Raw genomic sequence first — 27,657 nt, 5'->3', positions numbered from 1 at the left:
AATACTTAGGACCATGTGATATTTCAGTTTTTCTTTTTAAATAAATCTGCAACAATTTCAAAAATTATTTTTGTCTGTCAATATGGGGTGCTGTGTGTACATTAATCAGGAAAAAAAATAATTTAAATGATTTTAGCAAATGGCTGCAATATAACAGAGAGTGAAAAATTGAAGGGGGTCCGAATACTTTCCGTACCCACTGTATATACACACATGGACAAAATTGTTGGTACCCTTCAGTCAATGAAAGAAAAACTCAAAATGGTCACAGAAATAACTTTAATCTGACAAAAGTAATAATAAATAAAAATTCTATGAAATTTAACCAATGAAAGTCAGACATTGATTTTCAACCATGCTTCAACAGAATAATTTAAAAAAATAAACTCCTGAAACAGGCCTGGACAAAAATGATGGTACCCCTAACTTAATATTTTGTTGCACAACCTTTTGAGGCAATCACTGCAATCAAACGATTCCTGTAACTGTCAATGAGACTTCTGCACTTCTCAGCAGGTATTTTGGCCCACTCCTCATGAGCAAACTGCTCCAGTTGTCTCAGGTTTGAAGGGTGCCTTTTCCAGACGGCATGTTTCAGCTCTTTCCAAAGATGCTCAATAGGATTGAGGTCAGGGCTCATAGAAGGCCACTTTAGAATAGTCCAATGTTTTCCTCTTAGCCATTCTTGGGTGTTTTAGCTGTGTGTTTTGGGTCATTGTCCTGTTGCAAGACCCATGACCTGCGACTGAGACCAAGCTTTCTGACACTGGCCAGCACATTTCTCTCAAGAATCCCTTGATAGTCTTGAGATTTCATTGTACCCTGCACAGATTCAAGACACCCTGTGCCAGATGCAGCAAAGCAGCCCCAGAACATAACAGAGCCTCCTCCATGTTTCACAGAAGGGACAGTGTTCTTTTCTTGATATGCTTCATTTTTCTGTCTGTGAACATAGAGCTGATGTGCCTTGGCAAAAAGTTCAATTTTTGTCTCATCTGTCCATAGGACATTCTCCCAGAATCTTTGTGGCTTGTCCACATGTAGTTTGGCAAATTCCAGTCTGGCTTTTGGTGTCCTCCTTGGTCGTCTTCCATGAAGTCCACTTTGGCTCAAACAACGACGGATGGTGCGATCGGACACTGATGTTCCTTGAGCTTGAAGTTCACCTTGGATCTCTTTAGAAGTTTTTCTGGGCTCTTTTGTTACCATTCGTATTATCTGTCTCTTTGATTTGTCATCAATTTTCCTCCTGCGCAAGTCCAGGGAGGTTGGCTACAGTCCCATGGATCTTAAATTTCTGAATAATATGTGCAACTGTAGTCACAGGAACATCAAGCTGCTTCGAGATGGTCTTATAGCCTTTACCTTTGACATGCTTGCCTATAATTTTCTTTCTAATCTCCTGAGACAACTCTTTCCTTCGCTTCCTCTGGTCCATGTTGAATGTGGTACACACCATGTCACCAAACAACACAGTGACTACCTGGAGCCCTATATATAGATCCACTGACTGATTACAAGATTGTAGACACCTGTGATGCTAATTAGTGGACACACCTTGGATTAACATGTCCCTTTGGTCACATTATTTTCAGTTTTTTCTAAGGGTACCATCATTTTTGTCCAGGCCTGTTTCATGAGTTTATTTTTTAAATAATTCTGTTGAAGCATGGTTGAAAATCAATGTCTGACTTTCATTGGTTAAATTTCATAGAATTTTTATTTATTATTACTTTTGTCAGATTAAAGTTATTTCTGTGACCATTTTGAGTTTTTCATTCATTGACTTAAAGGTACCAACAATTTTGTCCGTGTATATATATATATATATATATATATATATATATATATATATATATATATATATATATATATATATATATATATATAAAAATCAATGTGTGTATGTATGTTCCAGCATCATGTCCGAATGGCTGGAGCAATTTTCATGAAACTTGGTCGACTAAAAATACTGTAGGGTGAGATCAGGTGTAACCCACCCACTTCTAGGTAGGGTTGGGGGGTCATTTTGCGGTCTTGTATGCATGTTATCATCCAGTTGACACTCGGAACCACCACCAGAGGGTGAATTGGAGGCGACTGCCGGCATTCTTTATGTTTGAGCGCCACTGTGCCCTTGTTGGTTTTGACATTAGAGTTCTACACGTGGAAGTGTGTGTGTCTGTCCGGCCCGGAAGTGAGACATAGATTCGAGGTGAGGGCTCCAGCTCTGAGGATACGCAACAGAGCCCAGTACACCGGCAAAAGAAAACCTTCTAAGAAAAACAGTCGCTTACCTGCTAATGCACAAATGATGATAGCACTTCAGCAACATGAATCCTTCTAGCAGAGAGATGCCCAGAGTAGTTCTGACGATTTCAATACTTTCACAGTTAGTATATACCAGGCGACTGCCAACATTCTTTATTTTTGAGCACCACCGCGCCCCTGTTGCTTTTCAAATTAAATAGAGTTGGCCAGTTCCGAGCGTCAACTAGATGATAACATACATACAAGACCGCAAGACAAGGACATTAGTGAGTCTTTGTTTATTAAATTATTTTTATTTTTAATGTTGTGTATTTTTAATTATGTTTTTTTCAAACAATAAAAAAAAAACAAAAAAAGGGCGAACTGAATGTGACTGCCAGCATTCTTTATGTTTGAGCAGCATCGCACCAGTTACTTTTCAAATTAAATACAGTTGGCCGGTTCCGAGCATCAACTGGATGATAACATACATACAACACCGCAAGACAAATAAATTAGTGAGTCTTTATCCATCCATTATCAAATCCGCTATATCCTAACTACAGGGTCACAGGGGTCTGCTGGAGCCGATCCCAGCCAACACAGGGCGCAAAGCAGGAAGCAAACCCCGGGCAGGGCGCCAGCCCACCACAGAAAACCCATGGAGACACGGAGAGAACATGCAAACTTCACGCAGGGAGGACCCGGGAAGCGAACCCAGGTTTATTGTTTGTTAATTTATTTTTATTTTTAAAGTTGTGTTTTTTTTTTTTATTATTATTATGTTTACCTCAAACAATTAAAAAACTTTATTTTCCTCCCGGGCAATGCTGGGTATTTCAGCAATTATTATTATAAATGTGCTTAAGACTGTTTCACAGTACTTATATACATATTTAATGACCACTGGTAATCTATATAATGTTCCTAATGCCAACATCAATTATGTTTAAAAGGAGAATTATAGAAACAGGTGTAAGTACAAAAAGAGAACAGCAAATAATAATCACTTTGTGTAAATATGTTTCTATAAAAAAGTAGCAAATAGTAGCACTCTATCCAGAATAGCAAATTAAGAAGGAATTACTAGGGAATAATTTTATCTAAAAACACTTGCCGCATTTTTAGAAAACAAATTGTAATTAATGAAGAAAAAAAAAAAATCCTTTTCTAAAAACCAGCAAATTAGCTGAAAATTCTGCTGCTTCTTAAAACAGTATTGAATCATTCACTGTACTGTTAATGATATAAACCAAAGCGGTTACTGTCAAATGAGATTACATTTTCTTCAAGAAAGGAAAGAGGTAACAACTATTTTTTCAAGAGAGGTTTGTTACCACACCATGGAACCATAACAGATATTAAATAACCTTCTAAAAATGAGAGTGAAATGAATAAATATAACAATTAAAAAAAAAAAACAACATACACACTCATATATATATATACTCACATATATACACACATATATATATATATATATATATATAAGCTAAAGCCTTGGATAACGACAACGACTAAAAGCTTCACTTACATAAGAGAAATTACTCAACTTTTGCCTTTCGGCTGTCATAAGACTTTTAAATCAAAAGCTAAATGGAAAGCTTTTTACATACCGGATTTTAACAAGGGCAGTCCTTGTTTATTATTCACAATGGTAACTCAGCACAACTTTCGTGGTGCATCTAGCGTAAGGATGAGGCACTATGTAAGGAATTTCAATAATGGATCAAAGCAAAAAATGTGTGTTACACAAAACCTGTAGGGCAAAACAAAGATTTAAAAATAAACACAATGATTCTAACTTGCTATTTGCAAGAAAAAAATGTTTATTCCTTGTAAACCCCACAGAATAAGAATGCAGCTAAGATTTTTTTAAAGAAAAGTGCCAAAATGGCAGCAAGAAAACCTGAAAACAAAGAAAAACAGTATTTACCCTCATCACAAAATCAGTGACTAAATATTCCAGCTTCCGCACAAAGCCTCAAGTACCCATGACACTACTATTTCAAAATACTTGTTTTCATATGGTGACAAATACACAGGATGATTCAAAATTCAACACACATTTGGCTGAAGCTAAAAATCATCATTAAAAGGTAACAGAATTAAATGCAGGGATTTTTTTCTCATTAGCCCTCCTCACCCACTGAATAACTTAACACAATAGATGGGGAGTTTTAATACTATTTTAAAGAATGCAAAACATCCAAATCAAAAAAAAAAAAATTGAAAATACAACCACCTTTACAGAGTCTACTGCAAGTAATTAAAATAAAAGCTCACTGGCTTTTTTATCTTTCTTTTAAATAAACACAACAAATACAGTAAACATTTCATATATTTCCCTCTTTAGCCAATGTACTTTTTAATACATTTAATTCAGAGAACATTGTTAATATCTTGGCACACAGACTTAAACTATATTCGGCAGTTAAAAAAAATACAACCTTTAAGCCAAAAGTCTGACAAAACATAGTATTGAATGGTAACTTGGCAGACTGAAAAACATTCACTTCTAACTTTTGCTATACCAGTTGTATCTAGTTTTGTATTTTTCAAAAACATGCCCCACAGGATGCATGTTTAGCATGTTAAGGAATGAAGAAATACTTGAAAACTAATTTTCAATTGCCAGTAGAAAGCAACACCATTAAAGATTGAGTTTAAATAGCAGTAGACTCTGTAAAACACACTGTATGAAAAGCAGAAGAGGAGCAGAGGGAGAGATACTGAACAAAAGTATCATTGTAAGAAAAACAAAATGTCCATTTCCAAGGCACTGTGAAAAAAGGACGTCCAGCAACACAACTGTACTAACATCACAGGGAGATTCAGCATCAAAACACTTTCTATATTTACTTTTTGTCACATCATTTTCTAAATCTAACCCTATTTGGTCCAATAAGGGATTTATTTGAATCTTGAGTAACATTTCAAACAGCTCTGATGAATTCTTTTTCCAACCAGAAACCCCCTAACAATGACCCTTAACCACTGCTAAGGATATGCAATACTGGCACAACACATTTAGTTGTTTTTGTTTTTTTTTTTTTTTAACCATTCTGGCAAAATCATACTGTTTTCCCCCCTAAAAAGAGGAGGGCGCTTCTAACGTCATTTAGGTCAATTGATTTAAAATAAATATTGAAGGGGCTGAAACTGCTCGCGCTTTACACATCTTTAAAGCAGGATGTCTCATGCTGAAACAAACTGTTAAATACAATAAACTGTTTTTTCCCATTCTACTTAGATAACCGTCTTGTTATTAAGAAAGAATACACAGCCTGCACTAAAGGGTACCATATTTCCAGTAGCAATTGAATTTCAATCATCCTCCAACTATGTAATTAAAAGAAAAAAAGGTAAACTGATGAAGATTACTGACTGACATTCTTTTTAAAATCCAATTAGAGAATATGTCTTCAGAATAATACTGGATTTTCAGGTATCATTTTCTTTAACATGTTTGCTTACCTTTGACACAATCAATAAACATCCAAGAAAAGTTTAGGCATAATTTGCAATATACTCATATTTTTTCCTTAATAAGGAAAAAGAGATAACAATGGGAAGGCAAAATGGGGCACTGAAAAAAAAAACAAACATAAAAAGCAGTGACAAAGCACTGACCAAGAAACCCAGGAAAAATGTGTACAAAGTTCTGTGAGGTTATTTAATAAAAAAAAAAAAATATTTTTTGGGCACCTCTAGCGGTCTTTTTTTTCCTTAAACTACAACAAATACAGTCACACAATAACAATGTCTTCTTGCCCAGGGTTGAAAAGAGAAAACAAAATTAAGCTCCCAAAACAAATAAGAAAAAAAAAATAAAAATAAAAACAATACTCTTGCATGTAGCCATCACTCGAGATACCCTTCAAACAGGTGGGCATTCACTTCTTTAGGGGCTGGTAAACAGATGCATTGGGATCCAGTGCAGAGGGGCTAGTATCCATGAACTTGGATGAGTAGTGTGGAGCAACAGGGTTCAGATTGCTTGTGTCAGCCGTGTATGTTATGCTTGGCATTACTGCCATTACTTCTGCTATCTTCTGCTTTAGCTCCTTGATCTCCTGGTCTTTTTGAATTATTTGCCCTTCAAAAGAAATATTAAACCAACAATTAGTCAAAAGTAAACCAAGATAAACTGTTAATGAACGACTGAATTACAGGCTACTTCAAAATAAAAAATTAACAGAAACTGTAACAAATAAACACCACATGTTCTGAAATTAAACCTACCTAGAATATCTTAGTCTATTAAAATCTAATGAAGGCTTCTGATGAGAAAGATTTTTTTTTTAAATGCAAAGTCCATGGAGATTATGCTCAAGCTTTATAATGCACTGGTGAGGCCTTAACTGGAGTACTGTGTGCAGTTTTGGTCTCCAGGCTACAAAAAGGACGTTGCAGTGTTAGAAAAGGTCCACAGAAGAGCAACTAGGCTGATTCCAGGGCTACAGGAGATGAATTATGAGGAAAAATTAAAAGACCTGAGACTAAACAGTTTAGGCAAAAGAAGATTAAGATGTGACATGATTGAAGTGTTTAAAATTGTAAAGGGAATTAGTACAGTGGACCAAGACTGTTATTTTAAAATGAGTTCATCTAGAACATGTGGACATAGTTGGAAACCTGTTAAGGGTAAATTTCACACAAACATTAGGAGGTTTCTCTTTACATAAAGACCAACAGACACTTGGAATAAGCTACCAAGTAGTGTGGTAGACAGTAAGACTTTAAAGGCTTTCAAAACTCAATTTGATGTTTTTTGTGGAAGAAACAAGTGGATAGGACTGGCGTGCTTCGTTGTGTTGAATGGCCTGTCCTCGTCTAGATTGTTCTAATGTTCTAATTATTTATATTTACAAACTGATCAGCAACAACATTAAAACCACCTGACAAATACTGTGTAGGTCCAACTCGTTACACAAACACAGCTCTGACCCTTCGAGGTATATACTCCACAAGACCTTGGAATGTGTCCTGTGAAATCTGGCACCAAGATGTTAGCTGTAGATGCTTTAAGTTCTGTAACTGTGAGGTGGGACCTTTACTGATCAGACTTGTTTTCCAGTACATCCCACAGATGCTTGATCAGATTGAGCTCTGGGAAAACTGGATGTCAAGTGAACAACTTCATGTTCCTTAAACTATTGCAGATCAATTTTTGCAGTGTGGCAGGGCACATTAACCTGCTGAAAGAGACTGCTTACATCAGGGAATACCTTTGCCATGAAGAGGAGTACATTCTCTGCAACAATCTTTTTGTGGATGGTACGTGTCAAAGTAACATCAACATGTATGCTAGGGTCCAGGGTTTCCTAACTGAACATTTCCCAGATCATCACACTGCCTAACCCCCATTCTTGGCTTCTTCCCATAACGCCTCCTGCTGCTATCTCTTCCCCAGAAAAATGCTGCACATGCACCTGGCTGTTTGCAACCCCCTAGCTTGCCTTCTTTCCATAACACATCATGCTGCCATCTCTTCCTCAGGAAAAATATGCACATGCACCCAGCTGTCAGCATTATCAAAAATTTTACTGATCAGGCTGTATTCTTACATTGCTCCGCTGTCCAGTTCTTACACTCGCATGCCCATTGTAGGAGCTATTGGCAGTGGACATTGCTCAGCATGGGACCAGTCTCTGGCAACACAGCCACATACATAGCAAGCAGTGACACACTGTGTGTTCTAATACCTTTCTCTCATGGCCAACATTAAGTTTTTCAGCAACTTGTGCTCTCCACATGCATCAGTGAGCCATGACACAAGACCTTCCATGTTGTAGATACTCTGACCCTGTCATCTACCCACTACAATTTAGCTTTTGTCAGTCTCTCAGATCCATATGCTTGCCCATTTTTCTTGCTTCCAACACATCACCTTCAAGAACTTACTGTTCCTTTTTTCTGTCTATTATATTCCACTGTTTGACAGATGCCATTGTGACAAGATAATCAATTTTATTTACTTCACCTGTCAGTGGTTTAATTGTTGTTGCTGATCACTGTATATAAATACCAGTTGATGCATATGTAAACAAATGTGTTTCACATGGTTGAGGATCTTTGCTGTAGAATACCTCCCTATGCCACCCAAACTCAGGACTGACTCTAGAATTCCACAAAGGATTTCCCCTTGGGATTAATAAAGTATCATCATCCAAAGTGCTACATCCGAATTATAGGGTCACGGGGGTCTGCGGGAGCTAATCCCAGCCAGTATTGATAATTTTAGGCTATATCTCATTTGTACAGTTTTTTCTGCAAAAAAAGAATGCAGTTCTATATGAAAACCTATAGAATATACGTGTAACACTTTTTTCCTCATTTAAAGAAATAGTGCAACTTTTTAATTTAAACACATCACTGCAAACTTTAGCTTATAAATAAATAATAAAAATGCTAAAAGTTATAATCTCGCTATTATAAAAAAAAAAAATCCAGGAGAAAAACACTAGGGATACGAGATTTGATCTTCATGGAAGACACTTAAAAGACTTGTGAAATAAAAGAGATTGGCCACGGAGGGACCTTAAACAGGAGACTTTGTGCCAAGAGATTGACCCAGGACCGTCTCGCGGGGATGCAGAAAATGAGATTCTTGCAAGACATGCCCTACTTACAACCAATATCAAATAAGACCACAGGCAGCAAAACACTTGGTCGTGCAAAGGATTTGAGCACATGGAGATCCAGGGCTCTCAGCGCATGTAAGGTCAACATGTTATAAATGAAACGTAGATGACTAAACGAAGAAGAAAGCAGCACAGAGAAAAGAGACTCAAAAGTGTTGGAGAGGGAAAAAAAAGAAAAAAGAAAAAGAATAATCTAGGTGCAAATTCATAAAATAAGGACAGTAATTATCAGCCTGGAACAAGTGGAACTGAAAAAAAAAAAGCACGTCCAATCGGGCTCAGAATTAAAAGACAAGAGTAATAGATAAAGTAGAACGTCATAAAGATGTTCGCAAATGTTGGCGCTATACACATGCAGAGCAGGCCAGAGATTATGAAAGCAGTGGAATTTGAAAGGCTCAAAAAAAACCAAATAAATGGCGCGATACACATGTGGAGAAAATTAAAGAATATGAAAGTAGGATAATTAGAAAGTATGAAAAAAATAAAGATTGCAGTAGTGCAAACAAAGAGAAATTATTGCTCGGAGAAATAACGAAAAGGCGAATAAAGATCGAATATATGGACATAGGTGATATGTCAGAAGTATGTAAATATTGTAAGGCTTTGAAGTCAGAGAATTTCAAAAACAGGGTTTACCTCACATGCATTTATTGGGTTACTTTGCAAAAAAAAAATATTAACTGCTGATGATGTAGATCATTTTGTCTGTGCTGACATTCCAAACAGAGAAACCTATCCTGAATTATGGTACAAAGTCATTAAACACATGTCTCACTGATCTCATTAAAAAGATTCAGCATATTGGGGCTTGAAAGATTCTAAATATAGTTTTTACAGAAGTTCTTAAATAAAAGTGAAACTAATGAAATAGCAACAATTCAAAGAAAAAAAAAAATCTTAAAAGTGTGTATCCGGAAAACAAAAAATGCTGGTTGGTGCGCGAAGCGAGCAGGTGGCGAAGCCCCCAGTTGTATATAAAAATGAATAACAAAAAAAGTTAAATCAAACATTTTAAAAACCTAAGGCGCAGGATGGAAATTTTGTGCGGGGCATATTTGTTTTGCTTGGCTTTAATACAGACTTGCTGGAGTGGCAGTGTTCCTAAACATGCTGAACCTGCATTCAGAGACAGAGAGAGAGGGCTGGTGGTAAAAATACACGTTTTTTTTTTAACTGTTTTAGACAGCTCAGGAATATATTTTTGTTTTCTTCCATCAAAGAAGGGGTCCTCTATTGATTGGTTCATCCAAATGCTGTCAGTGACACCTGTTGGGTGTTTAGTGTTGTAGTGTTTATTGTATGTGTATTTTTTACAACGCTGCTCATTTTTATAAATATTGGTTATGATTGTGAAAAAAAAGATCTTGAAGATCTTACACTGTAACTGGGAGCAACTGTAAGGAAACATCTAAACATTCAATAATTAAAAATACTAGTCAAAACAGCCATGAGAACTAACAGCTTTATACATTAAAATGTGAGAGTCATGATCAGGCAATTAGACATTATCAAGACACTCAGCACTACTAAAATATTGTTCGTATTATTTGTTCAGTCTCCTATTCCTTTATCTCCAGGAAGGCTTTATAGTAAAACTAGGTCCTTGTTTAACAAACCTTGTGCAATCTCAAGTTGCCTTTTAGCATCCCCTAGTGCTGAGAAGAGGTCTAGCTTGATTCTGGTCTCTGCACTCAGGCTGTTTTCTAAGTGCTGAGTTTTGTCTTGCATTGCTGAAAGTGCAGACATCAAGACCTCAGTGTCTTTCTCGTTTTCCTTATATTTTCTTAATTCCTAAAAAAAGATAGAAAAAGGTTTAAAATATTTAATTTTTAATTCCTTCTGTTAATAAAAACTTCAAAAGAAATTCAAACAAGTTTTTACATAAACACTCTGTTTAACACCAAATAAAGCATGAGCTAATGTGTGTAAAGTATTAAAATGAATTATATGAAAACATATTAAAATAAAACTTCCATGGGATTATGCTGAATAACTGACTACATCTACATATCACATTTATCCAGTGCACAAATGGGGTATCTATCTTAGAATCATTAGTTGGCTACCTTTATGAAAAATACTATGCTTTAAATCAAATACTCATGCAATTAATGACTCCAGGCTTGTAAGTGATACATAGTATGCATGCATCTTTCTGCGAGTACAGAAGGTACTGAGGAATAAAAGATTTATTTAAAAAAAAACAACAATTTAAAAACGTGCACTTCAACTCCTTTTTCTGACTTGCAGAAAGTGACATTGCATACCTTAGAAAGCCTTAGAAACCACATTAATCACCAAGCAACATCTACAATACACCTTTTACAGAATTCAGGATTCAATGACTAAAATAAAACATTTCTTCTGTCAGTAAAGTGTATGAAATAAATAATTAACAAGCTTACAAGTGGCCTCAAACAAACAAACAAAGTCATTATGCAATAGGAAATAGAACTTCTGGTTTGAACACCTTACAGATGTCAATGCATAACCAATTACAATACATTTATACTGAAAAAAGCAGTTTTCAGAAAAAGGGCTGTATAGATGTATTATTACTATGTTACAGCCAAAGCTTAGAACGTACCATTAATTTTTGATTTGAAACAAATGGCAGAAAGCAGCTCACCTGCACTTTCATTTCAAGTTCCCGGATCTGTTCCTCTTTAACCTTCATATCAATTGTTAACTTTTTGCACTCTGTTTCCAACTCTCTTATGCGACTCCTGAGTGTTTCAGTGCATTCCCCCCTGCAGAAATAATTTACCTGTTTAAAGTATTCCATTATCAAAGATTAAAAAGATTTCCCTTTAAAGAACCGCTTTGGTGAAAAGTCTAATAAATCTAGAATTACACAGTGGCACACAAATTGACTACGCAGATTATGTACACCTGCTTAACCATGCAATTACCTAATAAGCCAACCAAGTGGCAGCAAAACAATGCATAAAATCATGCAGATACAGATCAGGACCATCAAATAATGTTCACATTAAAACACCAGAATGGGGGAAAATAAGTGGTCTCAGTGATTCAACTGTGGCAAAATTGTTGGTGCCAGATGGGCTGGTTTGAGTATTTCTATAACTGCTAATCTCCTGGAATTTTAAACAGCAACAGGTTCTACAGTTTACTCAGAATGATGCAAAAAGACAGTGATCTGCCAATGGAAATGCTTTGGTAACTTGGATAAACGCTCTGTACAACTATGGTGAGTAGAAAAGCATCTCGGAATTTCCAACATGTCGAACCTTGTGGAGGGTGGACTACAACAGGAGACCACCATGCTGGGTTTAACTCCTGCCAGCCAAGAACAGAAAGCTGAGGCTGCTATGCTTTCAAGCTCACCAAAACTGGACAGTTGAAGATTGCCAGGTCTGATGGATCTCAATTTCTGTTGAAGCACACAGATGGATGGGTCAGTATTTGGCACCAACAGCAAGAATCCATGTACTCAACCTGCGTGTGTCAACAGTCCAGGCTGGTGGTGGTGAAGTAATGGTGTGGGGAATGCTTTCTTGGCACATTTTGGGTCCGTCAATACCAAACAATCACCACTTGAATGCCACAGCCTTTTCAAGTTTTGCTGCTAACCATGTACATTGTTTCATTGCTACAATTTATCCATCCTCTAATGGATATTTCCAGCACCATGTCACAAAGCAAAAGTCATCTCAAATTGGTTTCATGAACATGACAATGAGTTCAGTGTTTTTCAGTGGCTTTCCCAGTCACTGGATTTGAAACCACAGGAACACCTTTGGGATGTTTTAGAACCGAAAATATGCAGCATGACTGTGCAGCTGATAAATCTGCAGAAATTGTGTGTTGCAATCATGTCAATATGGACTAGAAACTCAAAGAAATGTTTCCAAAATCTTAAGGAACCCATGCCATAAAGAACGGAGGCTGTTTTGAGAGCAAAAAGAGGCCCTAATTAGTATTAGTATAGTGTGCCTACTAATTTGCTCAGTTAGTGTCTCTCTCTATTATATAAAAAAAATCTTGGGACGAGACGTGATCTTTTGAAGAGAGACACTTTCACATCCCGCAAGACAGGCACGTCATGTTATACTTACAACCTTTGTAAGCAAGTCCCGTGATACACATGCAGAGCAAGTCAGAGATAACGTTAGTAAGAAAATTCGAAAGTTTAAAAAAAAAAAATGAGTGAAAAGATCAAATTAGCACAGACAAATGGAAAATATTACTTGTGAAATAATGGAAAAGCAAAAAGATATCGCATAGTGTTTGAGGACAAAAGGACAGGTGCCATCCAGGCATTTAAATGTTTGAAGCGCCACCCGAAATGCCAGTCATACGGCATGGTCTCCTTGGGGTGTGTTCAGCCCCTCTTTTCACAATGGCAAATAGCGCTTAGGGGTAGGCAAGTGAGGTGCTGATCATGTAGCAAAACAGCAGCAGAAAGCCAACAGCTGATTGAACCAAGAGGAGTTTATATAAAAAAAAAAAAAATTGTATCCCATTGTATCACCGTTTAAAGCGTTGTTTCGGAGGAATGGTGCGAAGCACAGGTTATTGGCGACAGAAGCGAGTAGGGGGCAAAGCCCCCTGGTATTTCTTTAAAAAAAGAAATCGAACATATGCAGTACAGAAGGAATGATTTGCATAACAAAGCACATAACATGCCAATCTCTTCCTACAAGACCTTAGAAAAGAATCCAAAAACAAACTCTCCAAGCTAGATTTGTTTTTAAAAAAAGCTAACGTATCTCATGGAAAAAAAAGACAATACTACATTGTAAGTGATTATAAAGCAACATCCTCGAGAAAGCACAATTTATGTTAATGTGCAAACTAGCAACTTCAAATACTGTAAAATTAAAATAAACTTAAAATGAAAAGCTACACATACACATTTCCCCAAACTAAATGTAAGGATTAATTACATCAAACAGCTAAGCTTTATGTTGACATGCATACAGAGCAGTGGTAAGAAAGATCAGATAGATAAGATAAATAGAAATCTACTTCCTAGAACAACCAACCAGCACCAATTGATGATGTCATCTTTGCAATACCGTCATTCCTACCTGGTGTTCATAAAAAGTTGGCAAACATGTAGATTTGTTATATTAGTGCAGTTTCTATAGTCAAGATCTTTTTTATGGTGTTCTACTTTTGTTTTTTAATGCTGTCAAAACAAGAAGTGCCATAGAATGCCTTACAAACTAACTTGTGGTTAATACACAGTACCTTGTTGCAGCAGCGAGAGCCACAGCACGTGCTGCTGTAGCTTCTTCTACCTTCTTTCTCTTCTTTTCATCCACCAGCTGTTTTTCTGCAATAACACGAGCATCTTGCTCTACTTTCAACTTTTTTTCTAATTGGCTGATGGTCTGCTTATCCTTCTGTTTTGCCTGTACTGCATTGTGCAGTCTGTAGAATGAATAAACACAGTTCTGGTAAACACTGAAAATTCAGAAATAAAAGCTTTTCTCAATGGTCATTTTTATATAAACAATTTTAAGCCCTCACTTGTTCTGTAGAAGTTCATTTTCTTGTCGAAGCTGACCCAGCTCTGACCGGATGCTGCGTTCTGTGGTGCCCAGCAAACTAATCTGGCTGCGTAGCTCTTGCTCCACTTGTCTGCTAGCCTGCAGATCTGCCTTTAGCTTCTTTATGTCTTGTTCCAAACTGAAAAAAAAGAAAAGAAACAAGACATTACAAAATGCCTTAGTGCCACAAAAGAAGCAGAATTTATTTCCATTCAGGTGACTTAATCTTCATTAGGTAATATATTATAGTGTATATATTTTTGTGATGTAAATAAATTACTTCCATTAATCCACATACAGTATTTTGCAAATTGCTATTTACCACAGAATAAGTATATTTTTGGCATGGACTTGAACCTTTTTGCAGGAATTTATCGATAGGACAGTGTGATGCTAAAATATTCCAGGATGTAACAACCTAAGCACAGGTTTACAAACCTTTTCTTACATTTCCTAAAACATTCAGTGTGATACACAAAACACAGAAAATATAGTTGGGGCTAGTAGGGATAGGATGACTCTTGCTTGTGGCCATTCACAAGATCTCATTGGAGTGTCAAGACAGTGCTTGATGTTGCTTATCCTAGGAGATAGCTCATTTTTGCGGTTTATATTTATATTACTACTAATACAGTGTACACCAAATAATAAAATCTCTATTACAACACAAAAATGCTAAGACTTAGATGATGAACAAACAACAAAAATATAAGTATCTTTCTAGGAAGAAGAGGGTAGGAACAGTTTAATTTTAAGGCTGAAGTATCCTGTAATTCAAGCTGCATTATCCTGAATCCTAATGGTAAATGAGAAATCATGAGATCATGAATGAGAAATAAAGTTATGTTCCACAGAGATTTACTCAAAAAAAATATTTCTCCCACAAAAGTTTATAGTTAACCATGCTGACAATATAACTAACTTTACTAAAAAAAGATAAAGGATTTTTATTGATCAGAAAAAACAAACAAGTCTCTGGCTCTTCAATATCAAAATTTTAAAAAATCCTCCTCACCAAACCTGGAATCTGTCATGTACTGCATATGCTTTTTTCAATTTGCCACAGGGACTTTCGAGTTATTATGGTCACCATGACCAAAAAAAAAAAAAATGCAGGATAATTGTGAAGTCATCTTGATGTCATCTGCATTGAAATATGAAACATCATTCAAGTTGCTCTTGAAAATGTGCGACCAATTTAGATTTATCAACTTTTTTTTTTAATCCACATTTGCTTTTACATTTTTAGAATGAGTAATTGAAAAAGCCCCCAAGGATACAGAGAGAACATACAAGCTTGGAGACAACTGCAGTGGTAAACTGGGCATCAACAAATTGCACTTTGTTTTTTTCTTCTGACCTGATATCAAACTAAGTCACACTTCATATGCTTAAGTTGCTATCTGTAGGAGCAAGGGGGGGGTGGGGATGGGTGGGAATCAGGTTTGTATTTGAGGGTTCCTTTAGAGTGCCTCTTTCTCATGCATGATTTGGCTCAAAAACTAATCAGCACATCATCATCTCGTAACAGGCTTAAGCTCAGTTTAGTATTTTTCCGTCCTGCCGTTTTAGTTCTAGAATTTCCTCATAACACAGGACACACAGACACACATATATAGATACATGGCCATCATTTAAACATCAATGTTTTCGGTATCAAGAGACTGAAATTTTTGACAAATCTAAAGCTTTCACTCCTTCCCCATAGACGATAGGTTATTGTGGGGGAAGGCGCAAACAAAAAATATCTTACACACACACAAAAAAAAAATCTACACAATGTGCTAAGAATGATACGAAAATGAAATAAAACCAACAAAGTCCCTTAATATGAATTGTGGGACTTACTATACAGTACTATACATATGTTTTGAATGCATATACGAATCCGTCTTACATCCAGATCTACTTACAACTGGTCCATCGGAACCAAACATGGTCATAAGTCAACAACTAACTGTAAGAATGTCCGGGAAAGGTTGGGAAGCCCATTTTGGCCTAGGTAAAAAAAAAAAAAAAAGCTTTTGTATTCCTGAGCTACCAAAAACAGTGAGCTCCCCAGAGGTTTACATTCTATGGGATTTTTTTATTTTGCAGTTTTTAATGTTTCATTCCTGTATTGCCATCTGCCTTTTCGATGTTGCAAAATTATAAATCAGTAACTCTAATAACTCTGCTACAAAAACTTTACTGTATATTGAGCCTGTGACCTCAGGTTAGAAAATTTTCTCCATCCCTTTTACATACTGAGATGGCAAGGGCTGGTTTGTGCATTGAAGATGACGAGGATTATAAACAGTGTGTTCCACCACTCATCTAAATTGTAAACTACCAGTTAAGCTGCTTACCATTGATGGGGTTACTATATTGTATTGCTGTGAGCACTGCAGGAAGTTTAAGCATAACCAAACACAATGTAGATATGTGTGGCACAGTTTAAATTATTTTATTAATGTTTTGTAATTTAAAGTACAGCAACACTGCTTTACTGTCATTTTATGAAAAGGTTTCAGTGCAGGCTGCCACAAAATCAGGTTACGAATCTCTGCAGGAATGAAAAACATTTGCAGCCATAAGCCTGCCTGTAGCTTGCACCCCATAAAATGCTTTATGCAAACATACTGTATGACAAAAGCTGCATTTCTCTATTTTCACAGATATTTTGCCTTATAATATTGCTATAGAGATGCACACTGCATCGATCTATTAGTGTTGTTGCTTTACAGATTTAGAATCTGGAGACCGAATATAGACCTGGACAAAATCTTTATGTAAAGTTTGCATGTTCTTGCTCTGCTTTTCCTCATTTGGGCCAGGACGGCTTGTCTCCATTGATGGAACAATGAATTCTGAATTATATCAGAGAATTCTACAGGAAAATGTCAGGACATCTGTCCATGAACTGAATCTCAAGAGAAGGTGGGTCATGCAGCAAGACAACAACTCTAAGCACACAAGTCGTTCTACCAAAGAATGGTTAAAGAAGAATAAAGTTAATGTTTTGGAATGGCCAAATCAAAGTCCTGACCTTAATCCAATCGAAATGTTGTGGAAGGACCTGAAGCGAGCAGTTAATGTGAGGAAACTCACCAACATCCCAGAGTTGAAGCTGTTCTGTACGGAGGAATGGGCTAAAATTCCTCCAAGCCGGTGTGCAGGAATGATCAAAAGTTACTGGAAATGTTTAGTTGCAGTTACTACTGCAAAGGGGAGGTCACGCTAGATACTGAAAGCAAAGGTTCACATACTTTTGCCATTTACAAATATGTAATATTCGATCATTTTCCTTAATAAATAAACGACCAAGTATAATATTTTTTGTCTCATTTGTTTAACTGGTTTCTCTTCATCTACTTTTAGGACTTGAGTGAAAATATGATGATGTTTTTGGTCATATTTATGCAGAAATAAAGAAAATTCTAAAGGGTTCACAAACTTTCAAGCACAACTGTATGCCTAACAGAACTAACTATTTTACGTTATAGTGAGTAATTAACCATATTAAAAATAGTAAAATGTAATAATTTGAAAGTAAATTATGTTTCATGTTGTGTTAAGAGTTATTAGTTGCGTAATACGAGTCTGTACTATTTGGCTTTGAAATTAACACGCAAATACTTTTTAAACTTACACTTTTACTGTAAAGCTTAATACTGTATAATATAAATTACAATATGAATAATACATTGTAAAATATCGCATTGAATTTCGATTCTGTGTTTGGACTTTCATCGTGACAATGTAACATATAACTGCCCGTGATTGAATTTCATTTCTCCCAAATAAATAAAACAACTTTTTTGAATGTTTGTCTCTGAGATTTGCTAATTGTCTTTGCAAAAGCTATTCTAACGGGAAACTTTAAATGTTTTAATACAAATGGCATATCAAGATCTCTTTTGTTGTCTAATGTTATCTGCAGAAGATGTACTACATTACCTTTCCTGAATATATCCTTCTTTCTACAGTAATTCGTGCATTGTAAGACCGGACGGTGTTAATGGTTGTAGATATTCTTTGGGATATTGTAAGTTGATGTTTTCATCTTCCGCACAATCACCACCAACTGCTTCAGTATAGTCTATAGATATGCATTTAACCAATTTGCTGTGTAACTGATCTTCAATTATGCCATTAATTTGTTTGACTTCACCGTTTCTCTGTGCTAGGATTGCCCATGTACTCGTTTCTTCTGTTGATAACCCTTCGTGAAGAAATTCTTCAAGAAGATTTGGACATAATATTTCTTCTTAAATTGGGAAATTAAAGTGAGGAAAGCATTAACATTTATGAGCTGTAAGAGCAGGAACTGTGTCTGTCAAAAGCATTCACACAAATGAAAGGTGAGAGGACCGTGTGCATGGTTGAATATGGTTGAAAGGAGCCTCGTGGCCAAAGTCTTGTCTCAAAGGATTTGAAAAAAATCTCTTGAAAAAAGTCTTGTCTCTTCTCAGGACTTTTTTATATAATAGAGAGACATCAGTTATAAAAGCTTTTGTCTACTTTGACTGCTCTATAAACATAATACCCAAATTTTATTGCTAAAAAAAAACCCAGAGGCAAAAGGAAATCCCATAGAGGTGTGCAAAATTATAATACAATTGCAAAGGCTTTCCACAGGTGATAAATTATCTTGAGCCAGGGTACCACATTCCACCAAGGGATACTGTCACTAGTCATATATAAAACAATTTCAAGAAGCCTCAGGAGCTGAAAACAAAATGAACTAATACATTTAGATGTACAAATTATTTTTAAACTGTGCTAAAAGACAATTATATCACAATAACATGTCATTAGACAAAGATTGACAGATTAAAATGGTTATACTATAGACAAAGCCTTCTAGCCAGGTATATAACTGAAAGCTTTGCCAAGATGCTAACTAGCATGAAAAATGTTTGATAATACCCGAATGATTGTGGCTGATAATTCGCCGAATCCTTTGAATTAGGCCTTGGTAACATGTTTTAGTTGTATGCTGTAATTCAAAGTCAATTTAACATGCATCTTAAAGGAATATTCCACCTAAAAAGTATATTTTTGTGTTTCTTACACATATTGTTTGTAGTGATGGCTGAGGAAAATTTTTAATCTCATGTTTTCATGGATAGCGAGGTTTATGATAGCACGGGGAACTATGCTTCAATTACAAACATCAGTAAACAATATTAAAATGTTCATGAAAAAAATTTCAAGTTACTCATGTCACATAATTATCCAGTCAATTGCTCTCAATGTCTAACATGCATGAAAACACTCTCAAATCCATATACATCTAAAAATGTCATCTCAGCATGTCAGAGTGGACAGGAGAAAACACATTTTTTAAAAACAAAGAATCTAATCATCTGTTCATGGTTATTATGTGGCCCTTCCTTAACTGGATCTTGTTCATTAAAACAGCCCCTTCCCCGATTTCTCACCCTTCATAGAAGAAAAATATATTCCAAAAACAGAGGGCATAGAAGAGTTGCTTTCCTTAGTGTTTGTTGTACTGCTTACCTGTAAGCAACAAAATTGCATTTTGTAAAGACTGAGTGCTACATACAAGTGCAAAAGGCAGGTAATTGACCAGTCACTACAGTTTTGTGATAAAATCCTGTGGTTGGTGGCATTACTGCTGTAGTGAAAGTGATTAAAATAAGGGTAAAAATATTGCATGGTGCAGGTAATATCTTTGGTTTGGATTACACTGTGAATAAGCCACTAGCTGAAATGCGATTTTTCATTCAATTCCTCACAACAGAGCTATGTGAGCGGCGTGATAACAGTGATATTTGATCTAAAGGGTAGTGGTCCTCAAATGAAAATCAGAGTATGGCCTAAGAGTATTTACTGTATTTACAGTTATGCTTAGAAATATTGTCTGTGCTCTAAGCTGAAACTGAAAGAACACTGCTCAGTAAACTAACATAGGGAGAATGTGCAACAGACTGCAACCTGGCATGGTGATTGAACCCGTGACACTTAAGTGTAAAACTGCAAACCTCTATACTTCCAAGTTACACTAAAAGCAGTAAATTAAATTAATTTGAAATCAAAGGCCAGTTTTAAAATAATCCATTTGTTCATGTCAGTCTCCATGGACGCGATTGTACAGCCGTGTGGAGCTGATGAGGTAATTGGGGCGTGTTGCATTTGCACGTGAGCATGCAATTGTTCTCAATTGCTTAATCGGCTTCCTGCGGTGTATGATTGAGGCGCTGCACCCACGGAGCTGCATAAGAACAGGAAACGGAAATAGAAAAAGAAACAAAAGAGGCTTGGAGAGTGAGAGTAACATCTGAGTGAAAGACAGAGAATGAGCCAGCCAGCAGAAAGAGAAGTGTCAGGGGTCCCGTGTGGAACGAAGGATTGGGACTTGAGGGACAGATCGTGTCCACTTATTATGTGGAGGAGTGGGTTCAATTGAGGTGGAGTCCTCCCTAGAGATCCAAGGGACAACTGCGTGTGCGAGAAGGAAGACGGGAGGACAACCAACCCCGAGCAGTCTGGCAGACGCCGATGGAGGCAGCCAAAATTGGGGTCGGTAGTGACAGGACTGTGTCTACCAAGTCTCTTAAGCTAAGCAAACCTTGGGTGAGCTAGAGAGACAAGGAAGGAGCTATATTTGGCTGGTGTGGCAGGTTTTAATTCTTGTGTTTTAGCCTTGTTTTAAATATTTAGATTTTTTTTTTTACCTATTTATGGATTAGTTACTTATTGAACTTTGAGCACTGTAATATTTATTTGGACACTTTTTGTTTTAATAAAAGCACTTGCACCTTTTGCACCATCCCCTTGCCCAGTTTCATTTGTCCCCATCAGACCAGCTCATCCGTTTACATTACCAATGGTGTTGGGTTGGAGAGGCTCCCAGAAATAAGCTGGGAGCATAGAGCATGACCCGCACTGTCACATGGGGCAGAAGCAATTTATTTCCTGTCTTTTAAGGACAGCTGTGACATATAATATGAATGACCTATCATAGACAACTGTAGAACATTAGAATGGGCTGAAACTCACCTCTTTAATGGTAATGATCCTTTCATTTCATATGGCTTGAAGTAGGCGAGATGTTTTATAAAAGCAGATTCACTCAGTTGTGACGTGATGAATGAAGAGAGCAGACAACATGTACACTTACACGATTTACTTGAAAGAAGATAATATTGCTTTTGATTGACTTGTGAACAGAGTGCAACATGCACAAACAACTTAAAAATTTTGGTGTGTCCCGCCAGCAGGACACCTCATACATAAGTGGTCAAGTGTCACTTTAACATTGCAGTGTTTTTATTTATAAACAAGACTACCGTTGCAAGTTCTGAACACTGTTGCTTTCATCTGTGACCAGCACATTAATGCGACATGGGGCCAATTCACTGTAGCTCTCTTCAAAATTTCTTTATTTTTCTATGCTGTAAATGCGCTATCAGAGCACCGTGTGTAGTAATAGTTTTGAAAGTACATAAAGCACAAGCAAATCAGATTTTCATGGGGCTCTTTCCCTATATCATAATTTTAATGATCTTTCTGCCCAATGTGTGCAAGACCAGTGTAGGCAAATGTCTAGATCCTAGACGTTTTTGGAAGTTTTACAGTGGAAGGGGAGACTTTGTAAACAATAAGAAAATGCTATTATGGACAGTGAATGTTTTTGTTAAAAAAAAAAAAAAAATTAATTTTAAAATGGAAATGTAGTAGTGAGGACATAGCTAAAGAAATGACGTTTGAACCTTCTGCCATATTTGTTTTATTTTTGGGATTTTGGCATTTAATCAGCAAATTTTTTTTATTTTTTTTTTTTTAAAGTTTTCTACCGAGTACTTCAAGCTATAAAAATATATGGTCCGCTTCCATAATTTTAAACCTCATTCCAATGGAGGAAAGTACAACATGTTTTGCAACTGATAATGAACCTTGTTGTAGAAGGTAAGGTAGAAGGTAAGAAGTATGCAATAATAATACGTAATCAGTTAAGACTGGTGTGGGCTTTGTTTAGGTATTTTTTTTTTACAAATGTTTAGTTGTATTTGTCCCCTTACCAAGATTACATAAAGGGGATGTGATTTATAGCAGATTGCGTTCCTTTCAATGTTGGCTAGAAACCTGGTGAACAAATAAAAGCATAGCTTTTGTGAACAATTGGGATGATTTTTGGGAAAGGCCCGATTTTTCAAAAGAGATGATCTTCATCCTAACTGGAGGGGATCTTTTGTATTATTCCAAAATATGGCCGCAACACTGCCTGGCTGACTCATAAGAGCACCATACGGGCCATAGTCATGTGATCGTGAATCACAGGCTGTTGTTTACCCAACCTGTTACTTTCCTGAAGCTGTTCCCCCATAATCCCTGTTGTGGGGCATCTAATAAATTCAGTCATGATGCAGACCTTAAATTACTTGATAACCAAAAAATAAGGTGTATAATTAGACCAACAGATAAAACCAGACCTTCCACCAGGGGCACCTGTAATAGACACTTAGCTCAAATCATAACAAAAAATATATCACCAGCTGCTTATTGAACATTCAGTCTCTTGGCAGTAAAGCCGTTTTGGTAAATGATATTATATTTAGTACTACATCTGATCTGTGTCTTCTCACTAAAACCTGGCTTAGTAAATGTGACACTGTTCCCCCAGCTGAGGCGTCACCAGATGGATACTAGTTCCTTCATAAATGTAGAGATTCTGGTCGAGGAGGAGGACTTGGAATAATTCATTGTGACTAAATGCCAATCGTTTCTTAAAATGTAGGCAACTTCAAATCCTTTGAGGCAATCATTTTAAATGTTAAAACAGGTTCCAATACAATTGTAGTGCTAGTCTATAGACTATCAGGGCCATATTCATTGTTCCTTACTGAATTTGGCAACCTTTAACCTGATTTGGCTAAAAATTACGATCATGTAGAGCTGATGGGGGATTTTAATTTACACACTGATGTGGAAACTGACACTTTTAACAAAAAATATTTCAAAATTGAAATATTACTCCATTAAATGAAGTTATTTCCAGTCACTAATTACATTTGATTTGGTTCTGCCCTTACCAATACACTCACAGATTAAAACAAAGGCTTCTAGACTAAATTTCTGCTTCAGAATTTATAGATACTTTGAGCAAGTCAAATGTAATTTTGGAAAACAATTTAGATGAGCTAACATCATATTATAATGATGTGCAGATGAAGAACAACACAGCTACAGGTCTTTCAACTTGCATGGGCAAAAAGTGTTAAAAAAAAATATAGAAATGCTGTCTTTAAAGCTCACTCAGACTACTATTCTTAAATAACAGATAACAATAATAATAATCCTCGGGTACTATTTAGAACACTGGCTAATTTAACAAAAGGCAATTCAGGTCTACAGTGCAAAATACCAAAAGACATTAGCAGTACAGACTTTATAAACATCTTTAATGAGAAAATTAAAAATACAAGATCCCAGATTTCAGCATCACAGTGCAAACCGTATACTAGCTTGGCAGACCCTGTCTCACATTGCATTCAACAATTTTTAGTCCTGTAACAGAGTAGGAAGTCTTGACTTTTATTTCTAAACTGAAACCTACTACTTGTTCCCTAGATCCAGTGCCAACAAAACTAGTAAAAAGCACAATGGATGTTCTTGCAGCAACTATTCTTAACATTATTAATAGTTCATTGTTGTATGGCACAGTACCTGATGCACTAAAAATGTCAGTCATCAAACCAGAGGAGAACCTTCCAGAAGGACAACCATCTCTGCAGCAATCCACCAATAAGGCCTGTATGGTAGAGTGGCCAGGCGGAAGCCACTCCTTAGTAAAAGGAACATGGCAGCCCGCCTGGAGTTTGCCAAAAGGCACCTGAAGGAATCTCAGACCATGAGAAACAAAATTCTCTGGTCTCACGAGACAAAGATTGAACTCTTTGGTATGAATGACAGGTGTCACGTTTGGAGGAAACCAGGCACCGCTCATCACCAGGCCAATACCATCCCTACAGTGAAGCATGGTGGTGGCAGCATCATGCTGTGGGGATGTCTTTCAGCGGCAGGAGCTGGGAGACTAGTCAGGATAGAGGGAAAGATGACTGCAGCAATGTACAGAGACATCCTGGATGAAAACCTGCTCCAGAGCGCTCTTGACCTCAGACTGGGGCGATGGTTCATCTTTCAGCAGGACAACGACCCTAAGCACACAGCCAAGATATCAAAGAAGTGGCCTCAGGACAGCCCTCTGAATGTCCTTGAGTGGCCCAGCCAGAGCCCACACTTGAATCCGATTGAACATCTCTGGAGAGATCTTAAAATGGCTGTGCACCGACACTTCCCATTCAACCTGAAGGAGCTTGAGAGGTGCTGCAAAAAGGAATGGGCGAAACTGGCCAAGGATAGGTGTGCCAAGTTTGTGGCATCAGGTTCAAAAAGACTTGAGGCTGTAATTGCTGCCAAAGGTACATCGACAAAGTATTGAGCAAAAGCTGTGAATACTTATGTACATGTGATTTCTCAGTTTTTTTATTTTTAATAAATTTGCAAAAACCTCAAGTAAACCTTTTTCACGTTGTCATTATGGGGTGTTGTTTGTAGAATTCTGAGGAAAAAATGAATTTAATTCATTTTGAAATAAGCTGTAACATAACAAAATGTGGAAAAAGTGATGCGCTGTGAATACATTCCGGATGCACTGTACAGTATATATACACACACACATACACGGAGTATACTTTATACATAAAATATATGTTGTCGTACCTTGCATAACTGAATAACCTTTATGGCACAATAACAATTCAATACATTTATGGTTACTACAGTATTTTGAATTAATAATCTTCATGTGGAAAGAGGCTGACTCGCATAAATAAGTAGAGCCGAATAATGCAGTCAAGGAGGTAGTACATTTCCTCATTTTTGGGTACTTTTCCTCTGTGAGTAAGTTACAAAACTGTCCAAGAGCCCCAGACTTCAGCTGATTGTCATCCTGTAGTGTTAAAATCTCATCCTCCACTGTAGAGGAGTTTTAGGTGAAACAGTGTTGCGATTTCTGATGCGAGTGAATCACCCTCAACATCTTCCCTAAATGGATAGCACTTAAATGCAGCGATTAGCTCAAGTAAAGCTGAGTCTTGAAACCATCTGTCAAAGTCTAACAGACAGTTTTCAATGTGCTCTGTGTAGCGTATGCTGTCAAATTGCACACACGCCTTCCATTGCGTCTCCAGCTCTGACGCGAGGTTTTGGATGTTCCCCAAGTCGCTGCAGCTTTGAGGACAGATGTTGCATTTTTCTTATGAAGGCATTAACTGAGCTAATCATATTGACCATGGAGTTCTCTTTTCCTTGCAGCTGTAAATTAAGCTCATTCAACATGTTGGTCAGATCGGAAAAAAAATGCCAAGTCTAGCGGCCATTGATCGTTATTAAGTTGCTTGTATTCTGCATGTTTAATGATAAGGAGAAACTCCTTTTTCTCCGGCCAGGGGTCTTGAAATCTCGGCAGGAATTTCTCCCTAGCCATTTGTCTCAGTGAAGGCCTCTTTTTATCATCTCTCCATCTTGGAAGGACTTCTTATGGTTAATGATCGAGTGACTCACCTGGAACGATGCTTCAGTGTGTGTCTGCCTTTGCTTTTAAATTCAGTCGAGTGAAAAATGATGGCTGTCCGATTAACTGCGATTTTAGTTCCCTCTCCTTTCTCTTTCTCAGATTACTTTTCGGAAGGAAGTCCGTTTCATAGTTTTTATGAACAGTTCGAAAGTGCCTTTGGAATAGCAATGACAGATCAGATAAACGCATTTCGATTGTGACACTGTGAAAAAAAAAATCCTCTTCCAATTCCACTTCCAGCCCATACCCTCCCCAAACAATTTTTTATTTTTTTTTTTTTAAATCCCTTCTTTAGTTGATATAAATTGGAAGGCTAACTAGATCACAGCCGGAGTTTTGCAGTAGCTTGTGCGTGCTGGATGACCAGTGTGTTAGAAGAATAGAGGTCTCAGACTGGCCGCCCTGTATATCAATCAAGTGGCAAATGCCATAGGGAGGATATATGATAGAATAACGTTTAAAAAAAAATTTTTTTTTGAATGCAATGTGACCTACCTGCACTACTTTTGCGATCTACCGGTTGATCGCGATCAACACATTGGGCATCCCTTCTATAGACCCATTTCAAATTTGCTGTCTCTAAAATACTAGAAAAAGCAGTTGCCTATCAGCTTAAGTCTCACTTTATGCATCATAATTTATCTGAGAAATTCCAATCTGGTTTCCGGACTGGTCATAGTACAGAAACGGCACTAATGAGTAATAAACGTTATTCTGATATTCTTTGATGAAGGAAACTCCACTGTGATTATGTTGTTAGACTTAAGCGGACCGTTTGACACCACTGACCATTCTATTTTACTGCACAGGCTGGAAAATAATTTTATGCTTACAGGCAGCGTCCTTAAATGGTTTAGTTCTTATTTATCAAATCTATACCAATACGTACAGAAATGTGCCGACAGTATTCATTCGTTATACGCAGAACTGAGATATGGTATTCTGCAAGGCTCAGTACTGGGACCTTTACTGTTTTTACTTTACATGCTTCCACTGGGATCTATCATTAGAAAATATAATGTTAATTTTCACTCATACGCAGACAACACCCAGTTATACCTTTCTTTTAGAACAAATGAAGTTTCTCCGATGTTGTCTTTAATTAGTTGTGTTAGTGAATTAAAAGAGTGGATGGATAAGAACTACTGGTCTTTAAACACTGATAAAACAGAGATGTTAATTATTGGAAGGAATGATGCTGATCACAACAACATTTTGTCACCATTTAACTCAGTTGGAATCACCATTAATTTTACTGAATCAGCCCACAATCTAGGAGTTATCTTTGATTCTAGCATTTCATTTGAAGCACACATTACAAAGTTGTCTAAATTATGTTTCTTCCATCATAAAAATGTTAGGAAATTAAATAGTTTTCTAAATAAGCGTGATTCTGAGAAATTAATTCATGCATTTATTTCGGTGTTTACTGGATGTTCAAACTGTTATACTGGATTTCAAAATCCTCCTTTTAACATATAAAAAGCCTTAAACGAACAAAGTCCAGCTTACTTATCTGAACTTATCATGACTTACAAACCAGAATATACATTAAGATCTCAAGATGCCGGTCTGCTTATGATTCCAGGTATTAACAAAATAACAGTGGGAGATCGTGCTTTTAGTTACAGGGTCCTAAACTGTGGAATAG

The 27,657-nt window shown here is 36.7% G+C and overlaps 1 protein-coding gene across 1 annotated transcript in view; it reads right to left on the bottom strand.

Annotated features, from left to right (window-relative positions):
• Positions 1–4,059: 4,059 nt before the first annotated feature.
• maco1b (macoilin 1b) overlaps positions 4,060–27,657 on the bottom strand; it is a 76,735-nt gene continuing 53,137 nt past the window's right edge. The window contains exons 7-11 of the mRNA XM_039739286.1: positions 14,400–14,558; positions 14,118–14,300; positions 11,530–11,650; positions 10,517–10,691; positions 4,060–6,349 (exon numbers count right to left, since the gene is read on the bottom strand). Of these exons, the coding sequence (XP_039595220.1) occupies positions 6,147–6,349; positions 10,517–10,691; positions 11,530–11,650; positions 14,118–14,300; positions 14,400–14,558 (841 nt within the window). The 3' untranslated portion in view covers positions 4,060–6,146. The remainder of the gene's footprint in view (positions 6,350–10,516; positions 10,692–11,529; positions 11,651–14,117; positions 14,301–14,399; positions 14,559–27,657) is intronic.

The sequence above is a fragment of the Polypterus senegalus genome, chromosome 17 (assembly GCF_016835505.1).
Source record: "Polypterus senegalus isolate Bchr_013 chromosome 17, ASM1683550v1, whole genome shotgun sequence".
Taxonomy (NCBI): domain Eukaryota; kingdom Metazoa; phylum Chordata; class Cladistia; order Polypteriformes; family Polypteridae; genus Polypterus; species Polypterus senegalus.
The sequence above is the reverse complement of the archived record's forward strand: the minus strand, read 5'-3'. Positions and strand labels throughout refer to the sequence as shown.